General features: G+C 41.5%; 2 protein-coding genes across 3 annotated transcripts in view; one reads left to right on the forward strand and one right to left on the reverse strand.

Annotated features, from left to right (window-relative positions):
• The window catches only part of LOC133535094 (calcium/calmodulin-dependent protein kinase type 1D-like), a 510,841-nt gene that overhangs the window by 436,763 nt on the left and 55,512 nt on the right, over nt 1-18,566 (reverse strand). The gene's annotated exons all lie outside the window — the stretch shown is intronic.
• zmynd10 (zinc finger, MYND-type containing 10) lies at nt 218-18,136 on the forward strand. Of its 2 annotated transcripts, XM_061875621.1 has the most exons (12): nt 218-376; nt 1,830-1,938; nt 4,262-4,378; nt 5,546-5,599; nt 5,970-6,125; nt 6,192-6,280; nt 8,436-8,530; nt 8,619-8,791; nt 11,068-11,193; nt 16,230-16,351; nt 16,415-16,540; nt 16,629-18,136. In XM_061875621.1, the coding sequence occupies exons 1-12, from the start codon at nt 288-290 to the stop codon at nt 16,744-16,746; spliced, it is 1,374 nt and encodes a 457-aa protein (XP_061731605.1). In that variant the 5' UTR covers nt 218-287; the 3' UTR covers nt 16,747-18,136. The 2 variants fall into 2 exon arrangements, with proteins under 2 accessions (XP_061731605.1, XP_061731604.1); XM_061875620.1 differs by lacking the exons at nt 218-376; nt 11,068-11,193 and having other exon boundaries at nt 1,834-1,938.

An 18,566-nucleotide genomic window follows, 5' to 3' on the forward strand; every position in this document is an offset into this window, starting at 1 on the left:
TTGATTTTTTGCAGTTCCAGACAGATTTGTTTTTTGTATTTTCGCTCCAATTCACAAAACATTTTGGGTTGCCGACGCCTGCCCAAAGTATTGGTACCTAATTTAGTGTCCTAATGTGAGACGAGCTCTTTATGATGTAGCGCCCCTTAGTGACGAATTCTAGGTACTGATGCTGCCATGACGACCGCCGACTAGGTACTGATGCTGCCATGACGACCGCCGAGTAACAACAATTTGGGCTCTACTGTAGTTCATTTATCACCGTAAAATCGTGACCGGTACAGAATATGGAAGGTTCTGTTCTTTTACCAGTGGAGGCAGAAGCGTTTGTCGAAAGTTTAGAGATACTTTCTCTCAAAGACGTGGGATCGACGAGGTAAGAAGCTCATAGCTAACAATTGATTGCAAATTAAAGCTAGCTTAACTCGTGGCAAGCAGAAATTAATCGATGTATCGTTTTAAACATTCGTTTACAGGTAAATAAAAATAAACATGTTTTGAAAATAAAGGCCAAAAGTGCTGAAGAAAGTACTTTAGTGCACATATTGTACTTTTGTGATGTTTGTGTGTGTGATGTGCGATACCATGGATTTTTTTTCTGATCAGGTACTGAGTCAAATTCAGTCTGGTATATTGGCTATATTGATCCGTGTAAATATAGATAACACTTTATTATAACCCTGTGCGAACTCAAAAAACTATACAAACTGAGGTAGAAACTATTCAAGAGGATTGAGTTACTCCCTGTCTTATAGGCATCACTGTGTATTGCGCGGGAATTTAAAGCTCTGCAATGAGTGAACAAGTTTAACAAACAAAAAAACTTGACAGACTGACAGTGTTGCAGTAAACCACACACTGCTCACTTTCTTTAAGTTTGCACAGAAGACAATTATTTTCACAGATCAATGTGCGGGCAGCACGGGGAGGGAGGGGTTAGTGCGTCTGCCTCACAATACGAAGGTCCTAAGTAGTCTTGGGTTCAATCCCAGGTTCTTTCTCCCCGTGACTGCGTGGGTTCCCTCCGGGTACTCCGGCTTCCTAGCTCCCACTTCCAAAGACATACACCTGGGGATAGGTTGATTGGCAACACTAAATTGGCCCTAGTGTGTGAATGTGAGTATGAATGTTTTCCGTCCATCTGTGTTGGCCCTGCGATGAGGTGGCCACTTGTCTAGGGTGTACCCCGCCTTCCGCCCGATTGTATCTGAGATAGGCACCAGCGACCCCATAGGGAATATGCAGTATAAAATGGATGGGATGGATGGATTTATCAATGTGCAGTGTCTCATGCAGGCTTTCAAGTGGGGTTACCGATTTTATTTTACACCTGTTTTCCGCTTTAGCATGTACCTCTTGCTTGGTGTACTTGTTCGCCCCGGTATAAGCCATTTGCTTGCCTAACAGAATTGCTATTGCAACATACAGTGGACACATTAAATAAATGATAAATGGGTTGTACTTGTATAGTACTTTTCTACCTTCAAGGTACTCAAAGCGCTTTGACACTACTTCCAAATTTACCCATCCACACACACATTCACACACTGATGGAGGGAGCAGCCATGCAAGGCGCTAACCAGCACCCATCAGGAGCAAGGGTGAAGTGTCTTGCTCAGGACACAACGGACGTGACGAGGTTGGTACTAGGTGGGGATTGAACCAGGGACCTTTGTATTGCGCACAGCCACTCTTCCACTGCGCCACGCCGTCCCAAACATTGAGAACAACAGTTTCTTCCATTTAAAATGCAGCTCAATTTTACACTTAGTGAACTTGCCTCGCATGTTTGGCGTCCCTAATCTAAAGCTTATTTGATGTTTTTGCAGGTGGTTCAGACAACATGAGCACGTTGAAAAACTGAACATGCAAGCAATACTGAGTGCTTCTGCCATGCATGACGAGTTCATCAAAGACATGCTGGTGACTTTTACAAAGGTGACATAATGCTACTTATTACACCACTATCCGAGTAGATTTGCTTTTCCTCAGTCTATCGTAGCTAGTCCCACATTACATACATATGGGCGACGAAACATCACTGTATATCACAATGATCTGCATATTTTGCAAATATGAAGGATGAGATCATGATGACAGCAACCTGACTGGATATTTTGTTTGCTTTTGGCTGAGAAAAATAATTGCTCACTCAATTTGAACAATTTAAAAATGTTTGATGGACACCCTTTTAGAAGTTGTTGTTATTTAAATTAACTCTGTAATACACTATATTGCCAAAAGTATTTGGCCACCCATCCAAATGATCAGAATCAGGTGTCCTAACAACTTGGCCCGGCAACAGGTCTGTAAAATCAAACACTTAGGCATGGAGACTGTTCCTACAAACATTTGTGAAAGAATGGGACGCTCTCAGGAGCTCAGTGATTACCAGCGTGGAATGCCACCTGTGCAACAAATCCAGTTGTGAAATTTCCTCCCTCCTAAATATTCCAAAGTCACTGTCTGCTTTTTTATAAGAAAATGGAAGAGTTTGAGAACAGCAGCAACTCAGCCACCAAGTGGTAGGCCACGTAAACTGACAGAGAGGGGTCAGCGGATGCTGAAGCGCATAGTGCAAAGTTTTTCTGCACAGTCAGTTGCTACAGAGCTCCAAACTTCATGTGACCTTCCAATTAGCCCACGTACAGTATGCAGAGAGCTTCATGGAATGGGTTTCCATGGCCAAGCAACTGCATCTAAGCCATACATCACCAAGTCAGATGCAAAGCTTTGGATGCAATGGTGTAAAGTAGTGGTCCCCAACCTTTTTGTAGCTGCGGACCGGTCAACGGTTGAAAGTTTGTCCCACGGACCAGGGTTTTGTTTTTGTTTTTTCATAAAGAAATACAATCATGTGTGCTTACGGACTGTATCCCTGCAGACTGTATTGATCTATATTGATATATAATGTATATATATTGTGTTATTTAAGTTGATTTAATAATTTTAAAAAAATATATCTTTTTTTTAATTTATTTTATTTTGTTTAATTTCTTGTGCGGCCCGGTACCCATCGGTCCGCGGACCGGTACCAGGCCTCGGCCCCGTGGGTGGGGACAACTGGTGTAAAGCACATCGCCCCTGGACTCTAGAGCAGTGGAGACGCGTTCTCTGGAGTGATGAATCACGCTTTCCATCTGGCAATCTGATGGACGAGTCTGGGTTTGGAGGTTGCCAGGAGAACAGTACATTTCGGACTGCATTGTGTAGAGTGTGAAATTTGGTGGAGGAGGAATTATGGTGTAGCGTTGTTTTTCAATAGATGGGCTTGGCCCCTTAGTTCCAGTAAAAGGAACTTTGAATGCTCCAGGATACAATTCCATGCTCCCAACCTTGGGGGAACAGTTTGGAGCGGGCCCCTTCCAACATGACAAGCAAGGTCTATAAAGACATGAGCTGTGTCCCAATTCAGAGTCTGCATCCTTTGTAGGGCGAATTTGAAGGCCGCTTACGTCACAACGCTGCGCGAAGGCTGTCCCAATTCATTCAAATTCAAAGGGTCGTCCAAATGTAGCCGACAAATGCACCATCCTTTTTCCTGTATTCGGAGGATGCACCGCGACTATCCTTCGTGGCCTTCCATATCCCAGGATGCTTTGCACGCCTTTGTTCAACCCGGATCTTCTTGACGATGGCGGAAAATACAAGCAGCGACAGCGAATACACTTTCAAATGTAAGTATCCCCTGCAGGCTAGGCTGTCCCATTTAACAGCGGGTGACGCCTCCGGAGGTCCAGCCTTCTGAGGCTGCATAGGCCGGGTCTTTCAAAGGATGCAGACCCTGAATTGGAACACAGCTATGGATGACAGATTCTGGTGTGGATGAACTTGACTGGCCTGCACAGAGTCCTGACCTGGAGCCAATAAAACACTTTTGGGATGAGTTAGAACGGAGACTGAGAGCCAGGCCTTCTCGACCAACATCAGTGTGTGACCCCACCAATGCACTTTTAAAAGAATGGCCGAAAATGTCTATAAACACACTCCGCAACCTTGTGGACAGCCTTCCCAGAAGAGTTGAAGCTGTAATAGCTGCAAAAGGTAGACCAACATTATATTGAACATTATGGGTTAGGAATGGGATGGCACTTCAAGTTCATATGTGAGTCAAGGCAGGTGGCCAAACACTTTTGACAATATAGTGTATGCTGCCAAGCATCCTTGGATCCCTTGAAAGGAAATTGTTTGTACGAAATGTGAGTACTGGACTCTCTCAACAATGTAAAAAACTTAAAATGTTGTCTTTCCTCCTTTGCAGATTCCAGTCCTGGTCCATGAGATGATCCTGACTGAAGTATGGAAGCAAAGGATATTCCCTATCTTATGCCAACTGCAGGATTTCACCCCCAAGAACACATTTCCTCTTTACATGGTGGTGAGTGGATCAGCAGCTTGTCATGAATCAGGAAAACACGCTTCGTCCAGCTCTTCCTGGGGAATCCCGAGGCGTTCCCAGGCCAGCTGGGAGACATAGTCCTCCCAACGCTTCCTGGGTCTTCCCCCGTGGCCTCCTACCGGTTGGACATGCCCGAAACGCCTCCCTAGGGAGGCGTTCGGGTGGCATCCTGACCATATGCACGAACCACCTCATCTGGCTCATCTCGATGTGGAGAGGAGCTCAAAGTAAAGCTTCTCTACACATACTAAAATAAAGCCTGCAGCCCTGCTAACTATTCGTCAGTATTCACAGACGTGAGAGTTGAAATTTTGATCACTTTTTTCTTCGCCAGTGAATATGCTAACCTAATGTAATGCTAACAATTAGTGCACATAGCTAACCTAGCACAATGTTGAATGTAACATTAGGATGTTGCTCAAATAACTACGCCAATGTCACAAACCTAGCTTGAAGGTAAAATGTAATGTGATTATTTTGCTCACATAGCTATGCTAATGTTGCTAAGCTAGCATGATGTTAAAATTTAATGTTAGTATGTACCTTACATCACTATGCTTTAGTTGCTAACCTAGCATGATGTTAAAATTTAATGTTAGTATTGAAGCCGAGGGTCCCGGGTTCGCATGTACTGTGTAGTTATCTAATAAAATAATAAACGGTAGACATTAGAGCAGGTCCGGTCGCCACCACTTCTTTCTCTTTATCTTCACACACCTTCTTCAACAACCCACACTCATAGACAACTTACGTCACAGCCCTATGACAACTCTGGAGGGACAAAACTCCTCCACCTTACAAAATACTCTGCGGTAACTTGGGACACCCTGAACTGTTTGTTACAGTATGTAGCTCAAATTGCTATGATAGTGTTGCTAACTTGCATGATGTTATTGTTTGCATGTATCTCACATAGCTATGCTACTGTTGCATTTGTGTCTGCCTGTCACACTATTTATTGTTAGGTTGTTGTACATACAATATTTGATATATGACATCTATTATAATGCACAAGAGACTGATTGTATGTGGATAAAGTACACAATAGCACTTATTGGGGACACACAACTCATTAAAGCGACACATTCACCAAAATCAGTATGTCCGTGGAGTAATCTGTCTAGTCTGTGTGTGTCTTTGTGGCAGATCCACTATGAAGCCACCATCATCAACCTGCTAGAGACCATCATGTTTCATAAGGTGAGTGCAGAGGCTTGCTGCCTGATCTCCTGTCACCATCACAGGCGTCAGCTGCAGCATAATTGCGGCCTTTAAAGCAGTGGTCCCCAACCTTTTTGTAGCTGCGGACCGGTCAACGCTTGATAATTTGACCCGCGGCCCGGCGGGGGGTAGGGGTGGGGGGATTCTCTCTTTTTTTTTTTTTTTTGTCATGAAAAAGGGAGATTTTTTGGGTTGGTGCACTAATTGTAAGTGTATCTTGTGTTTTTTATGTTGATTTAATTAAAAAATTAAAAAATAAATAAAAATACAAAAAATTCTATAAAAAATTATTCTGCGGCCCGGTACCAATCGGACCACTGCTTTAAAGGACATTTTCGGTCCTGTGTAGGAATCTTGCGAGGCCGCTGATGACGCCATTCTCGACCTGGTGGATTACTGCCATCGCAAGCTCATCCTGCTGGCCGGCAACACTAGCAAAGATCGCAACGTAACTCGTAAGACGCACAACAACGCGTCCGGCGAGGGGCTTCTGTGTTCCAAAGAGGTAAAATAATAATAAAGCAAATACAATAATGGGATGGTCTTGATGAGCCTTTTTCTTATTTTACAGGAGTTGCAAATTCAGGCTGCTGAGCTGGAGTTTGACATCTCATTGAAGGCTCTGTCTGTGCTGCGATACATCACTGACAACACTGACAGGTAGGTACTTAGCATTAGCATTAGCAACTGTCACTTACTCAATTCAATGTATAAAACCGCTAACATGAAAAAACTATTACATTTAGACATTCCTTCTTTGTCCCTATTCAATAAAATAAAATGCATTATATTATTTGAATGTTTTTTTTTTTTTATGTATAAACCCCGTTTCCATATGAGTTGGGAAATTGTGTTGGATGTAAATATAATGATTTGCGAATCTTTTTCAACCCATATTCAATTGATAGAATACAAAGACAAGATATTTGATGTTCAAACTCATAAATTTTATTTTTGTTTGCAAACAATAATTAACTTAGAATTGCATAGCTGCAACACGTGCCAAAGTAGTTGGGAAAGGGCATGTTCACCACTGTGTTACATCACCTTTTCTTTTTACAACACTCAATAAACGTTTGGGAACTGAGGAAACTAATTGTTGAAGTTTTGAAAGTGGAATTCTTTCCCATTCTTGTTTTATGTAGAGCTTCAGTCGTTCAACAGTCCGGGGTCTCTGCTGTCTTATTTTACGCTTCATAATGGTGAACACATTTTTGATGGGAGACAGGTCTGGAGTGCAGGCGGGCCATGAAAGTACCCGCACTCTTTTTTTACGAAGCCACACTGTTGTAACACTTGTCTTGCTGAAATAAGCAGGGGCGTTCATAATAACGTTGCTTGGATGACAACATATGTTGTTCCACAACCTGTATGGACCTTTCAGCATTAATGGTGCCTTCACAGATGTGTAAGTTACCCATGCCTTGGGCACTAACACACCCCCATACCATCACAGATGATGGCTTTTGAACTTTGCGCCTACAACAATCCGAATGGTTATTTTCTTCTTTGTTCTGGAGGACACCACATCCTCTGTTTCCACATATAATTTGAAATGTGGACTCGTCAGACCACAGAACACCTTTCCACTTTGCATCAGTCCATCTTAGGTGAGCTCGGCCCCAGCCAAGCCGGTGGCGTTTCAGAATATTGTTGATAAATGGTTTTGGCTTTGCATAGTAGAGTTTTAACTTGCACTTACAGATGTAGCGACCAACTGTAGTTACTGACAGTGGTTTTATGAAGTGTTCCTGAGCCCATGTGGTGATATCCTTTACACACAAATGTCGGTTTGTGATGCAAATGGACATCAAAAGTCCGTAATATCATCGCTTACGTGCAGTGATTTCTCCAGATTCTCTGAACTTTTTGATGATTTTACGGACCGTAGATGGTAAAATCCCTAAATTCCTTGCAATAGCTCGTTGAGAAATGTTCTTCTAAAACTTTTTGACAATTTGCTTACAAATTGGTGACCCTCACCAATATAACAACAAACGTCACACACACGTCGGATTTAGCAATAAGGAGCGACAATTTGTTTGGTAAACGTATAGCATGTTCTATATGTTATATTTATTTCAATGACTCTTTCCGTAATATGTTACATTAACATACCAAGCACGTTCTCAGTTGGTTATTTATGCCTCATATGACATACTCTTATTCATCCTGTTGTTCACTATTCTTTACTTATTTTAAATTGCCTTTTAAATTTTCATTCTTGGTTTTGGATTTTATGAAATAAAATTCGCCCAAAAATGTGACTTACACTCTAGTGTGACTGACATATGTTTTTTTTCCTTCTTTATTATGCATTTTCAGCCGGTGAGACTTATACTCCGGAGCGTCTTATAATAAGCACCCTGTAATTTTTTTATGGACATTTTACAAACTGTATAAATCTCTCAATGGTCCTGCTCTCTTCCCTATATATATATATTGTACTTTAAACTTAAGTTTATCATCTCACTCACCAGTTTAAATCGCCACTTAATTATCATGACTGGCTTTTAAGCGCATCTCACAACTGATTGGCCAGCTGGTAAGAAGGAAGGCAACCTTAAAAAGCAAATCAATGAGCTTGTGGGCGATCAATAGGGACATGTTTCTGTCTGAGCAGTGGGATTTGCGCCTGGCACATGTGTTTGACTCGCCTCCATTAAATAGCGTTTCATTATCTTAGGACATTAAAAAGTGCAGGGAACAAACACTGCCCTTTGTAAAATAATAAAACCACGTTGCTTGGTAGAAGTAATATTTATTTCTCTGATTTTATGCCAGTTATTTATTAATCAAATGTGTTGATGTACAGTATCAGTGCCATAAACCGCATGCTGTGCACACACAACGTGCCGTGTCTACTGGTGCGCCTGTTGGAGATTTGTCCATGGAGTCGCTGCAGATCAGGTCAACCTCACACTACACTTTTTTTCTGTTTGTGCTACAAAATGAGCGCTGCTTCACTTGCTTTCACGCTGACTACTGCCCTCTGTAGGTAAAGTAGAAAAGTACATGAACGGGAAATGGGAGACGATTCCTGTGGAGGACCGAGTGAAGATGACAAAAGTGGAAGGACAGGTGTGGCTTTCACTTTACAATCTGTTGCTGAAGGAAGACTGCCAAAGAAAATATGACTTCAACACTTTTAATAAGAGTCAACTTCTGAAGGTCAGTGAAAAAGACAGTAGTACATTACAATATATTAGTACAATACACCTTTATCTACAAACCCCATTTCCATATGACTTGGGAAATTGTGTTAGATGTAAATATAAACGGAATACAATGATTTGCAAATAATTTTCAACCCATATTCAGTTGAATATGCTACAAAGACATCATATTTGATGTTCAAACTGATAAACCTTTTTTTGTTGCAAATAATCATTAACTTTAGAATTTGATGCCACCAACACGTGACAAAGAAGTTGGGAAAGTTGGCAATAAATACTGATAAAGTTGAGGAATGCTCATCAAACACGTGGAACATCCCACAGGTGTGCAGGCTAATTGGGAACAGGTGGGTGCCATGATTGGGTAAAAAACAGCTTCCCAAAAAATGCTCAGTCTTTCACAAGAAAGGATGGGGCGAGGTACACCCCTTTGTCCACAACTGCGTGAGCAAATAGTCAAACAATTCTAGAATAACGTTTCTCAAAGTGCAAATTGCAAGACATTTAGGGATTTCAACATCTACGGCCCATAATATCATCAAAAGGTTCAGAGAATCTGGAAAAATCACTCCACGTAAGCGGCATGGCCGGAAACCAACATTGAATGACAGTGACCTTCGATTCCTCAGACGGTATTGTATCAAAAATCGACATCAATCTCTAAAGGATATCACCACATGGGCTCTGGAACACTTCAGAAAACCACTGTCACTAAATACAGTTGGTTGCTACATCTTTAAGTGCAAATTAAAGCTCTACTATGCAAAGCGAAAGTCATTTATCAACAACATCCAGAAACGCTGCCGACTTCTCTGGGCCCGAGATCATCTAAGATGGACTGATGCAATGTGGAAAAGTGTTCTGTGGTCTGACGAGTCCACATTTCAAAGTGTTTTTGGAAATATTCGACATCGTGTCATCTGGACCAAAGAGGAAGCGAACCATCCAGACTGTTATCGACGCAAAGTTCAAAAGCCAGGATCTGTGGTGGTATGGGGGTGCATTAGTGCCCAAGGCATGGGTAACTTACACATCTGTGAAGGCACCATTAATGCTGAAAGGTACATACAGGTTTTGGAACAACATATGCTGCCATCTAAGCGCCGTCTTTTCATGCTTATTTCAGCAAGACAATGCCAAGCCACAATCAGCACGTGTTACAACAGTGTGGCATTCAATTTAATATGGGTTGAAAAGTATTTGCAAATCATTGTATTCCGTTTATATTTACATCTAACACAATTTCCCAACTCATATTGAAACGGGGTTTGTACAACCTCTGGCAAAAATTATGGAATCACCAGACTTGGAGGATGTTCATTAAAAAACTTTCCTTAAAGAAAGGTACATACGGTTCATGTCATAGCCTGTAAATTGTCCAAATCTAAATCCAATGTAAAGTCAATGTTCAATCAATCAATCAATGTTTATTTATATAGCCCTAAATCGCAAGTGTCTCAAAGGACTGCACAAGCCCCAACGACATCCGTGGTACATAGCTCACATAAGGGCAAGGAAAACTCACCCCAGTGGGACGTCGATGTGAATGACTATGAGAAACTTTGGAGAGGACCACATATGTGGGCACCCCCCCACTAGGTTAAAGTCTGGTGGAAATAAATAGCTTGACAAAAAAAGCCCGTGACAAGACTGCAACCTGCAAAGCTGATTTGACAACAGCAATTAAAGAAAGTTGAGGAGTACTGTTTGTCACTTGTTTTGTCCGCGCCTCGGAGACTGCAAGCGATTATAAAACCAGAGGTGTTTTAACAAAGGACTAGTGGTGTGTGTTTTTTTTTTGTTTCAATTATTCCATCTTTTTTTCTTCAGAATTCAGTTATTGCATGTTTTTTCATTCTTCTTGATCTAAAAATTAAACTGTTTCTGACTATCAGTTATTATTTTTTTATTTACAGTATTTTAGTGTTTCTTAATGCCAGAAATGTTGCCATTTCAAATGACTAATTTTGTGTCATATCTGTCTTTTTTTACTAATTTAAACAACTAAATAAACATCCTCCAGGTCTGCTGATCATATTGTTTTTTCCTTGGGTTGTCCAATACAGTACATTAGTATATTAATACCTTGGAGTAAATTACTACAATATAGTAGTACAGTATAAAAGCAAACATGCTATGATTGTTTAGACCAAGACGCTTCTTATGACCAATTTACTCATTCACTTCCTCTTCATATTTCTCCATCATCTTCTGACACTTTCTTCATGCGTTTGTGTGAATGTTTGGGATGATGATGATGATGTCTGACAGCTGCGCAGCTTCCTGACAGAAGTGTTGGTTGATCAACTTCCAAACTTGGTGGAGCTTCAGCGTTTCTTGGCTCATCTTGCAGTGACAGAAGCTGAACCTCCAAAGAGGAGTTTTGTTCTAGAACAGGTACACTTGGACAAATGATCAGGTACACCTGGACATATGATTAGATACACGTGGGCATATGATTAAGTACCCTTGGACACAGGATTAGGTACACCTATACTCATAGGTATACCTAGCCTCATAATTAGGTGCACCTGGACACATGAATAGGTACACCTGAACACACAATTAAGTACACCCAGATCAAGGTACACATGGATATATGATTAAGTACACTTGGTCACAGGATTAGGGACAGATAGACTCATAATTTGGTATACCTGGCCTCATGATTAGATACACCTGGACACAAGATTAAGTACACCTGGACACACAATTAGGTACACCTGGACTCACGATTAGAATACACATGATTCAGTACATCTGGGCACATGATTAGGTACACCTGGACACACAAATAGATACACATGAACACATGATTAAAAACGCTTGGAAACATTATTAGGTACACCTGGACATGATTACGTGCATCTGGACACAGACTTGGACAACCATAAGACAGAAATAATTCATATTAATGATGCTTGTGTTTGTTGTTGTTTGCAGTGTTGTGTGTTCACCCAAATTAATATATTTTTGAATAATATTTTTAATTGAATGGGAGAATCTCTCTTTGTAAGTTATAAACTCCTGTTTCATTTTATGTTAATGCAATTGCTCAATTTAACTCAGCGGAAGGATGCTTGCCTTCTTCAGACAGTAAATTATTAACCAACAGCGCCCCTCTTGGTTGGTTAATATACTTAACATTCTATTTGACAGAATTCCCTTGTTCACTTGTTCAATGTATTGATTGTTATTGTAGTGAATAGCTGCACTGTATCACAGGTGTCAAGGTTGGTCTGCAGATACAGGTGATATAAGAGGGATGTGTGACAGCATAAAGAAAGTGGTGGGTCCTGTTGCTACTAAAACTGCCCCCATCAAATCAAAAACAGGTGAAGCTATGACAGACCAGAAAAAGCAACTGCAACAATGGCTCGAGCACTACCTTGAACTGTATAAAACCAGAAGCGTAGTCACTGACGCAGCCTTGAACACTACTCCAGTAGTCACTGACGCGGCCTTGAACACTACTCCAGATTTCCCAGTCATGAAGGATTTAGTAATATCACCGTCCATAGAAGAGCTTGAAAGAGCCATCAACGATCTCATCCATAAGAAAATCCCAGGAGAGGATCACCAACAGATGTACCTAAGAGCAGAAATAGAATACTGCTCCAACCCCTTTATGAGCTTTTCTGTTTATGATGGAAACAAGGAAGCATTCCACAAGTTATGTGTGATGCTAACATCGTCACCTTGTAAAAATAAAGTGGTGACAGGAGTGATTGCAACAGTTATCGGGGAATCTCACTTCCGAGCACTGTTGGAAAGACCTATGTCATACTAACACGCCTGCAGACTCTGGCCTCATGCATATACCCAGAAGCCCTAAAACTGTGGTTTTAGGGCTTGCCCTTCAACAATGGACATGATCAACTCACTGCGTCAATTGAAACAGAAATGCAATGAACAACGCAAGCCACTATTCATTGCTTTTGTGGACTTGACCTAGGCATTCGATCAAGTTACCAGGGCAGGACTTTGCAACCGTTTACAGAAGATCGGGTGTCCACCTCGACTTCTCAAGCTGATCGCCTCATTCCTTGATAATGCAGGGTAAAATATTATTCAAAAATACGCATTCTGAGCCTTTTCTGTCCGCAGTGCTGTGAAACATGGCTGTGTCCTTGCACCAACCCTTTTCTGCATATTTTTCTCTATGCCTCTGCACTTCGCTTTCAAGGACTACAGTGAGGGTGTGTACATCCATACATGAGTTGATAGTAAACTTTTCAACATTGCCCTCCTATGCGCCAAATTAAAGTCACAACGGTCTTCATTTGTGATTTGCTGTATGCTGAGGATGTAGCCCTAGTATCTCACACTCGAGACAGCCTTCAACAGCTGATTAATCGACTATATTGGCGTGGCGCGGTGGGAGAGTGGCCGTGCGCAACCCGAGGGTCCCTGGTTCAAATCCCACCTAGTACCAACCTCGTCACGTCCGTTGTGTCCTGAGCAAGACACTTCACCCTTGCTCCTGATGGGTGCTGGTTAGTGCCTTGCATGGCAGCGCCCCCCATCGGTGTGTGAATGTGTGTGTGAATGGGTAAATGTGGAAGTAGTGTCAAAGCGCTTTGAGTACCTTGAAGGTAGAAAAGCGCTATACAAGTACAACCCATTTATCATTTTATTTATTTATATCACACTTGCCAAAAATCCTCCCCATAAGAACAGATGAAACAAAAGTAATGACCTAGGGTGTGGATCACCCACCCCAAATCAACATTAATGGCCAAAGGCTGGAGACCCTTGAGAAATTCCCATTCCTCCGGTCTAAAATTTCTAGTTCTAATGCAATAGACACTAAATTGAACAATAGAATGTGGAGCAACTCTTGCCTTACTGAGAATACAAAACTTTGCGTCTGTCAGACATTTATCCTCACCATGTTTCTCTATGGTAGTGAATCATGGACAACAAACGCATGGTATGAAAGGAAATTCAATAGTTTTCACTTGAGGTATCTCCACCACACTTTGCACATCACGTGGGAGGATAAAGTGTCCAATCTTGATGTGTTGAACGGAGCAAATATAGACAGCCTGTTTGCAACCCACTGGCAACGCCGCTTGTTGGTTTGGTCATGTTTGAAAAATGGAACCGGGAAGAATTCCGAAAGACTTATTGTATGGCGAGCTGTCGGAGGATCTCTAGCCACAAGGACAACCTTGTCTCCATTTCAAAGACGAGTGTAAACAAGATATGAAGAGATGCAACATCAACACCACGTCATTGGAACACAGTGCTGACGATCTGTTAACCTGCCGTTCAGCTGTGAAAAAAGGTGTTCAAAAGTCTGAGACCTCCAGGATGTTCAACAATCCAAAAAAGAGACAGAAGGACGGCAGCACAAAATCAACCCCAACCGGCGTCTCAGTTCGCATGTTTAACATGCAATCGCGATTGCCGCTCTTGAAGAGGACTGCTCAGCCATTCACGACGATCTCGTATTTCATACCTGTTTGAAGCTACACCAACATCGTCTCTCGTAGACGGAAGGATGCCAGAGACAGAGGGCTATGGAATTAAATCATTTATTAAATAATTCATGAAATAATTAAATTGTGAAATATTAAATTGTACAATAATAAGTAATTATTGAAATGGAATAAATGTTTAAATAAATAAGTACTTAACTAAATGATTATAATTCTATAATACATTAATTAATGACACTTTCAATTATCTATTTATTATTATGATTATTATTATTGATTTATCATTAAAGATGTAGTTATCTTTTTTCTCATTTAACCCGCCATAATATCACAGTGACAGTTATAGTTTTGTTCCTCTTATGTGGATATATAAATTAATCGATAATGTACTATGTAACATGCACAAGCATCAACATATTATTCGATGACTACCTATTTTCTTGTATTAGATGTCATGTCACGCGGAAGGCCCCCGGGCCTGATGGTGTCTCCCCCTCCTCCTTGAGACACTGTGCGGATCAGCTGGCTCCTGTATTCACTGACATTTTTAACACCTCTCTGGAGCTATGCCGCGTGCCGTCCTGTTTCAAGACCTCCACCATCGTCCCTGTCTCCAAGAAAGCTCGGATCACAGGACTTAATGACTACAGGCCGGTGGCGCTGACGTCTGTGGTCATGAAGTCCTTTGAGCGCTTGGTCCTGCCCCACCTCAAGGACATCACCGCCCCCCTCCTGGACCCACTGCAGTTCGCCTACAGAGCCAACAGGTTTGTGGATGATGCAGTGAACCTGGCCCTCCACTTCATCCTGGAGCGTCTGGACTCCCCAGGAACCTACGTGAGGATCCTGTTTGTGGACTTCAGCTCTGCCTTCAACACCATCCTCCCGGGACTGCTTCGAGACAAGCTCTACCAGCTCAGCGTACCCGACTCCCTCTGCAGGTGGATTAATGACTTCCTGACGGACAGAAGACAGCACGTGCGGCTGGGGAAAATTGTCTCGGACAGTCGAACCACGAACACTGGTACTCCTCAGGGCTGTGTACTTTCCCCCTGGCTCTTCTCCCTATACACTAACAGCTGCACCTACAGTCACCAGTCAGTGAAGCTGCTCAAGTTTGCGGACGACACTACTCTCATCGGGCTCATCTCAGATGGCGACGAGTCCGACTACAGGAGAGAGGTGGACCGGCTGGCGTCCTGGTGCAGCCTCAACAACCTGGAGCTGAACGCCCAGAAAACAGTGGAGATGATCCTGGACTTCAGGAAAGTCACAGCCCCACCATGCCCCCTCACCCTGGTTGACTCTCCCACCCCCATCTCCATTGTGGACTCCATCCGTTTCCTGGAAACCACCATCACCCAAGACCTCAAGTGGGAGCCGACCATCAGCTCCGTCATCAAGAAGGCCCAGCAGAGGATGTACTTCCTGCGGCAACTGAAAAAACTGAAAGTGCTGACTGAGCTGCTGGTACAGTTCAACTCAGCCATCATCGAGTCCATCCTCACCTCCTCCATCACCGTGTGGTTCCCTGGCGCCACAGTCAGGGACAAGCATCGATTGCAGTGCATGGTACATGCTGCTGAGAAGGTGATTGGCTGCAAACTTCCACCCCTCCAGGACCTGTTCTCCTCCAGGACCAGGAGGCGTGTGGGTCGGATCACAGCTGACTCTTCTCACCCTGGACACAAAATATTCTCCCCTCTTCCCTCAGGCAGGAGACTCCGGTCCATCCAGACCCACACCTCCCGCCATCTAAACAGTTTTTTCTCCTCGGCCATCAGACACGTGAACAATTACAGGATCTGATAGCTCAGTTACAGCTCATGTTATTCTATTCTGTGTTATATGTCTTTTATGTTGCACGATTGTGCCAAGTAAAATTCCTAGTTTGTGAACCCGTTCTCAAACAATGGCAATAAAAACTTTTCTGATTCTGATGTAATAGACCTACTATATATACTGTTGTTTCATGCTTGTCATGTGTAGGTGCCTGAAATGTGGAACCGTATCGTGAAGGAAAATGCAGGCAAGTGGAAGGCAATAGCCAAGTATCAAGTCAAGGAAACGTTCAGCGCCTCTGAAGAGGACCTGAGACACCAAGCTCAGAGGTAACACTGCTACAAGAGCCTGAAACGAAGTACTGTAAGTTATAAAAGGAACTGTTGATCCAGGCTGGCTCAGACGTACAATCTGGACGTAATGGAGAGTCTACTCCCTGACAAGCCGAAGTGTGGATGCTGTGGAAAAGTGGCGGCCAAGAGATGCTCTCGGTGTCAAGAGGAGTGGTACTGTCACAGGTGAGCACACCTCAGACACAGTACTAATACCACTAGTACTGATAGTACTAGTTCCAGTTTTTCAATGACGTCCATGTGTTGTTTGTAGAGAATGTCAGGTGAAGCAGTGGCCCAAACACAAGAAGGCCTGCCAGGTCATGGTAGAGGCCAACAAGAGGATCCAGACAGACTTGTGCAATAGCAACAACCAGAAAGCCCAGACCTAAATATAACAGCTGAAGAACTCTGCTCATTTGTTCACATTTCCACAAGTACCACAATTACTTTATTAAACCAGTCTTTACATTTACAGCATTATTACTGACATTTTAAATCATATCTTTAATTGTTAACATTTTCTTTACTACTTGACCTAATTAGGGTCACAAATACAGTAAGCTGCAGCATATTTGGGTAGAATAGAAAACAAATTGTACTCAAGTAGGAGTACTGTTACTTTTGAGTCATTTTTAATTACCGAGTAACTTTGGGTTATTTAGTATTTTCTTTAATAGTACTTACACTACAACTTTGGTTGGTGGTTGATGTGTGCGTGTGTGTGTGTGTGTGTGTGTGTGTGTGTGTGTGTGTGTGTGTGTGTGTGTGTGTGTGTGTGTGTGTGTGTGTGTGTGTGTGTGTGTGTGTGTGTGAGAGCGAGAGAGAGCGAGAGCGAGAGACAGAGAGAGTGAGAGAGAGCTGAGTTTAATTGAGTTGAGTTAATTTTGAGTTTATTTCAAACATGCAAGCATACAACATAATACATCACAAATTCCAGTTTCTCTTTTCAACATGTTCAGAAAGAAGCAGAGTTTATTTAATCCTACCCCTTTTCTTTTACAAAACAGTTGCTAAAACTTTTGTTCACTTCCTGTTCTCAAAGTCTTCACAATATACTCCATAAGTAATCACAATAAAAATAAATAAGTAAATAAGTAATTGTTGAAGTAACTTTTATTCCATACGATGAGATAAGTAAGATTATTTTGAGAATGAAAGAATGAATGGGTGAATAAATTCAGAATGTTTATCATGGTTCTTCTTTTTTGTACTTTGTAAACATTTTAAGTTTGAAGAGTTTCTTGAAGTGGATCATATTAGTACATTGTTTGATTGCTTTGCTTAATCCATTCCATAATTTAATTCCACATAATGATATACTGAAGGTCGTAAGTGTTGTACATGCATACAAATGATTTAAATTACATTTTTCTCAAAGATTATATTTCTCTTTTGTTGAGAAGAATTGTTGAGTATTCTTGGGAAGCAGGTTATAGTTTGCTTTGTGTATAATTTTAGCTGTTTGCAAATTGACTATGTCGTGGAATTTCAGTATCTTTGATTCAATAAATAAAGGATTTGTATGTTCTCTATATCCAACATTATGTATTATTCTAACTGATCTTTTTTGTACCACTGTTAGTGAATGAAGTGTACTTTTGTAATTATTTCCCCATATTTCTGCACAATAACTCAGATATGGTAACACTAGTGAGCAGTAGAGAATATGAAGTGATTTTTGGTGTAGGACATATTTGGCTTTATTCATTATTGACGTATTTCTTGCTACTTTATGTTGTATTTTTTTGACATGAGATTTCCAGTTCAATTATCATCAATCATTATACCTAGAAATTTGGTTTCCTTTACTCTTTCAATTTATATTCCGTGTATTTGTATTTGTGTTTGACTTTCTCTTCTACTGTTACCAAATAGCATTATTTTAGTTTTACTGAGATTCAATGATAGTCTGTTTTCGTCAAACCATCTTTTCAATTTGTTCAATTCTTCTGTTATTATTTGTATTATCTTCTGTGTGTTCTCTCCTGAACAAAACACTGTTGTATCATCCGCAAATAATACTAACTTTGAATCTTTTGTAACTTTACAAATGTCATTTATATAGAGATTGAATAATATAGGTCCTAGTATTGATCCCTGAGGTACACCACAGGATATATTTAGCGTTGTAGAAGTGTGTTCGCCTAGTTTTACGTATTGTTTGCTATTCGTTCGATAACTTCTTATCCAGTTTAAGACTAACCCTCTG

This window comes from Nerophis ophidion, linkage group LG16 (genome assembly GCF_033978795.1).
Source record: "Nerophis ophidion isolate RoL-2023_Sa linkage group LG16, RoL_Noph_v1.0, whole genome shotgun sequence".
NCBI classification, from domain to species: Eukaryota; Metazoa; Chordata; class Actinopteri; order Syngnathiformes; family Syngnathidae; genus Nerophis; species Nerophis ophidion.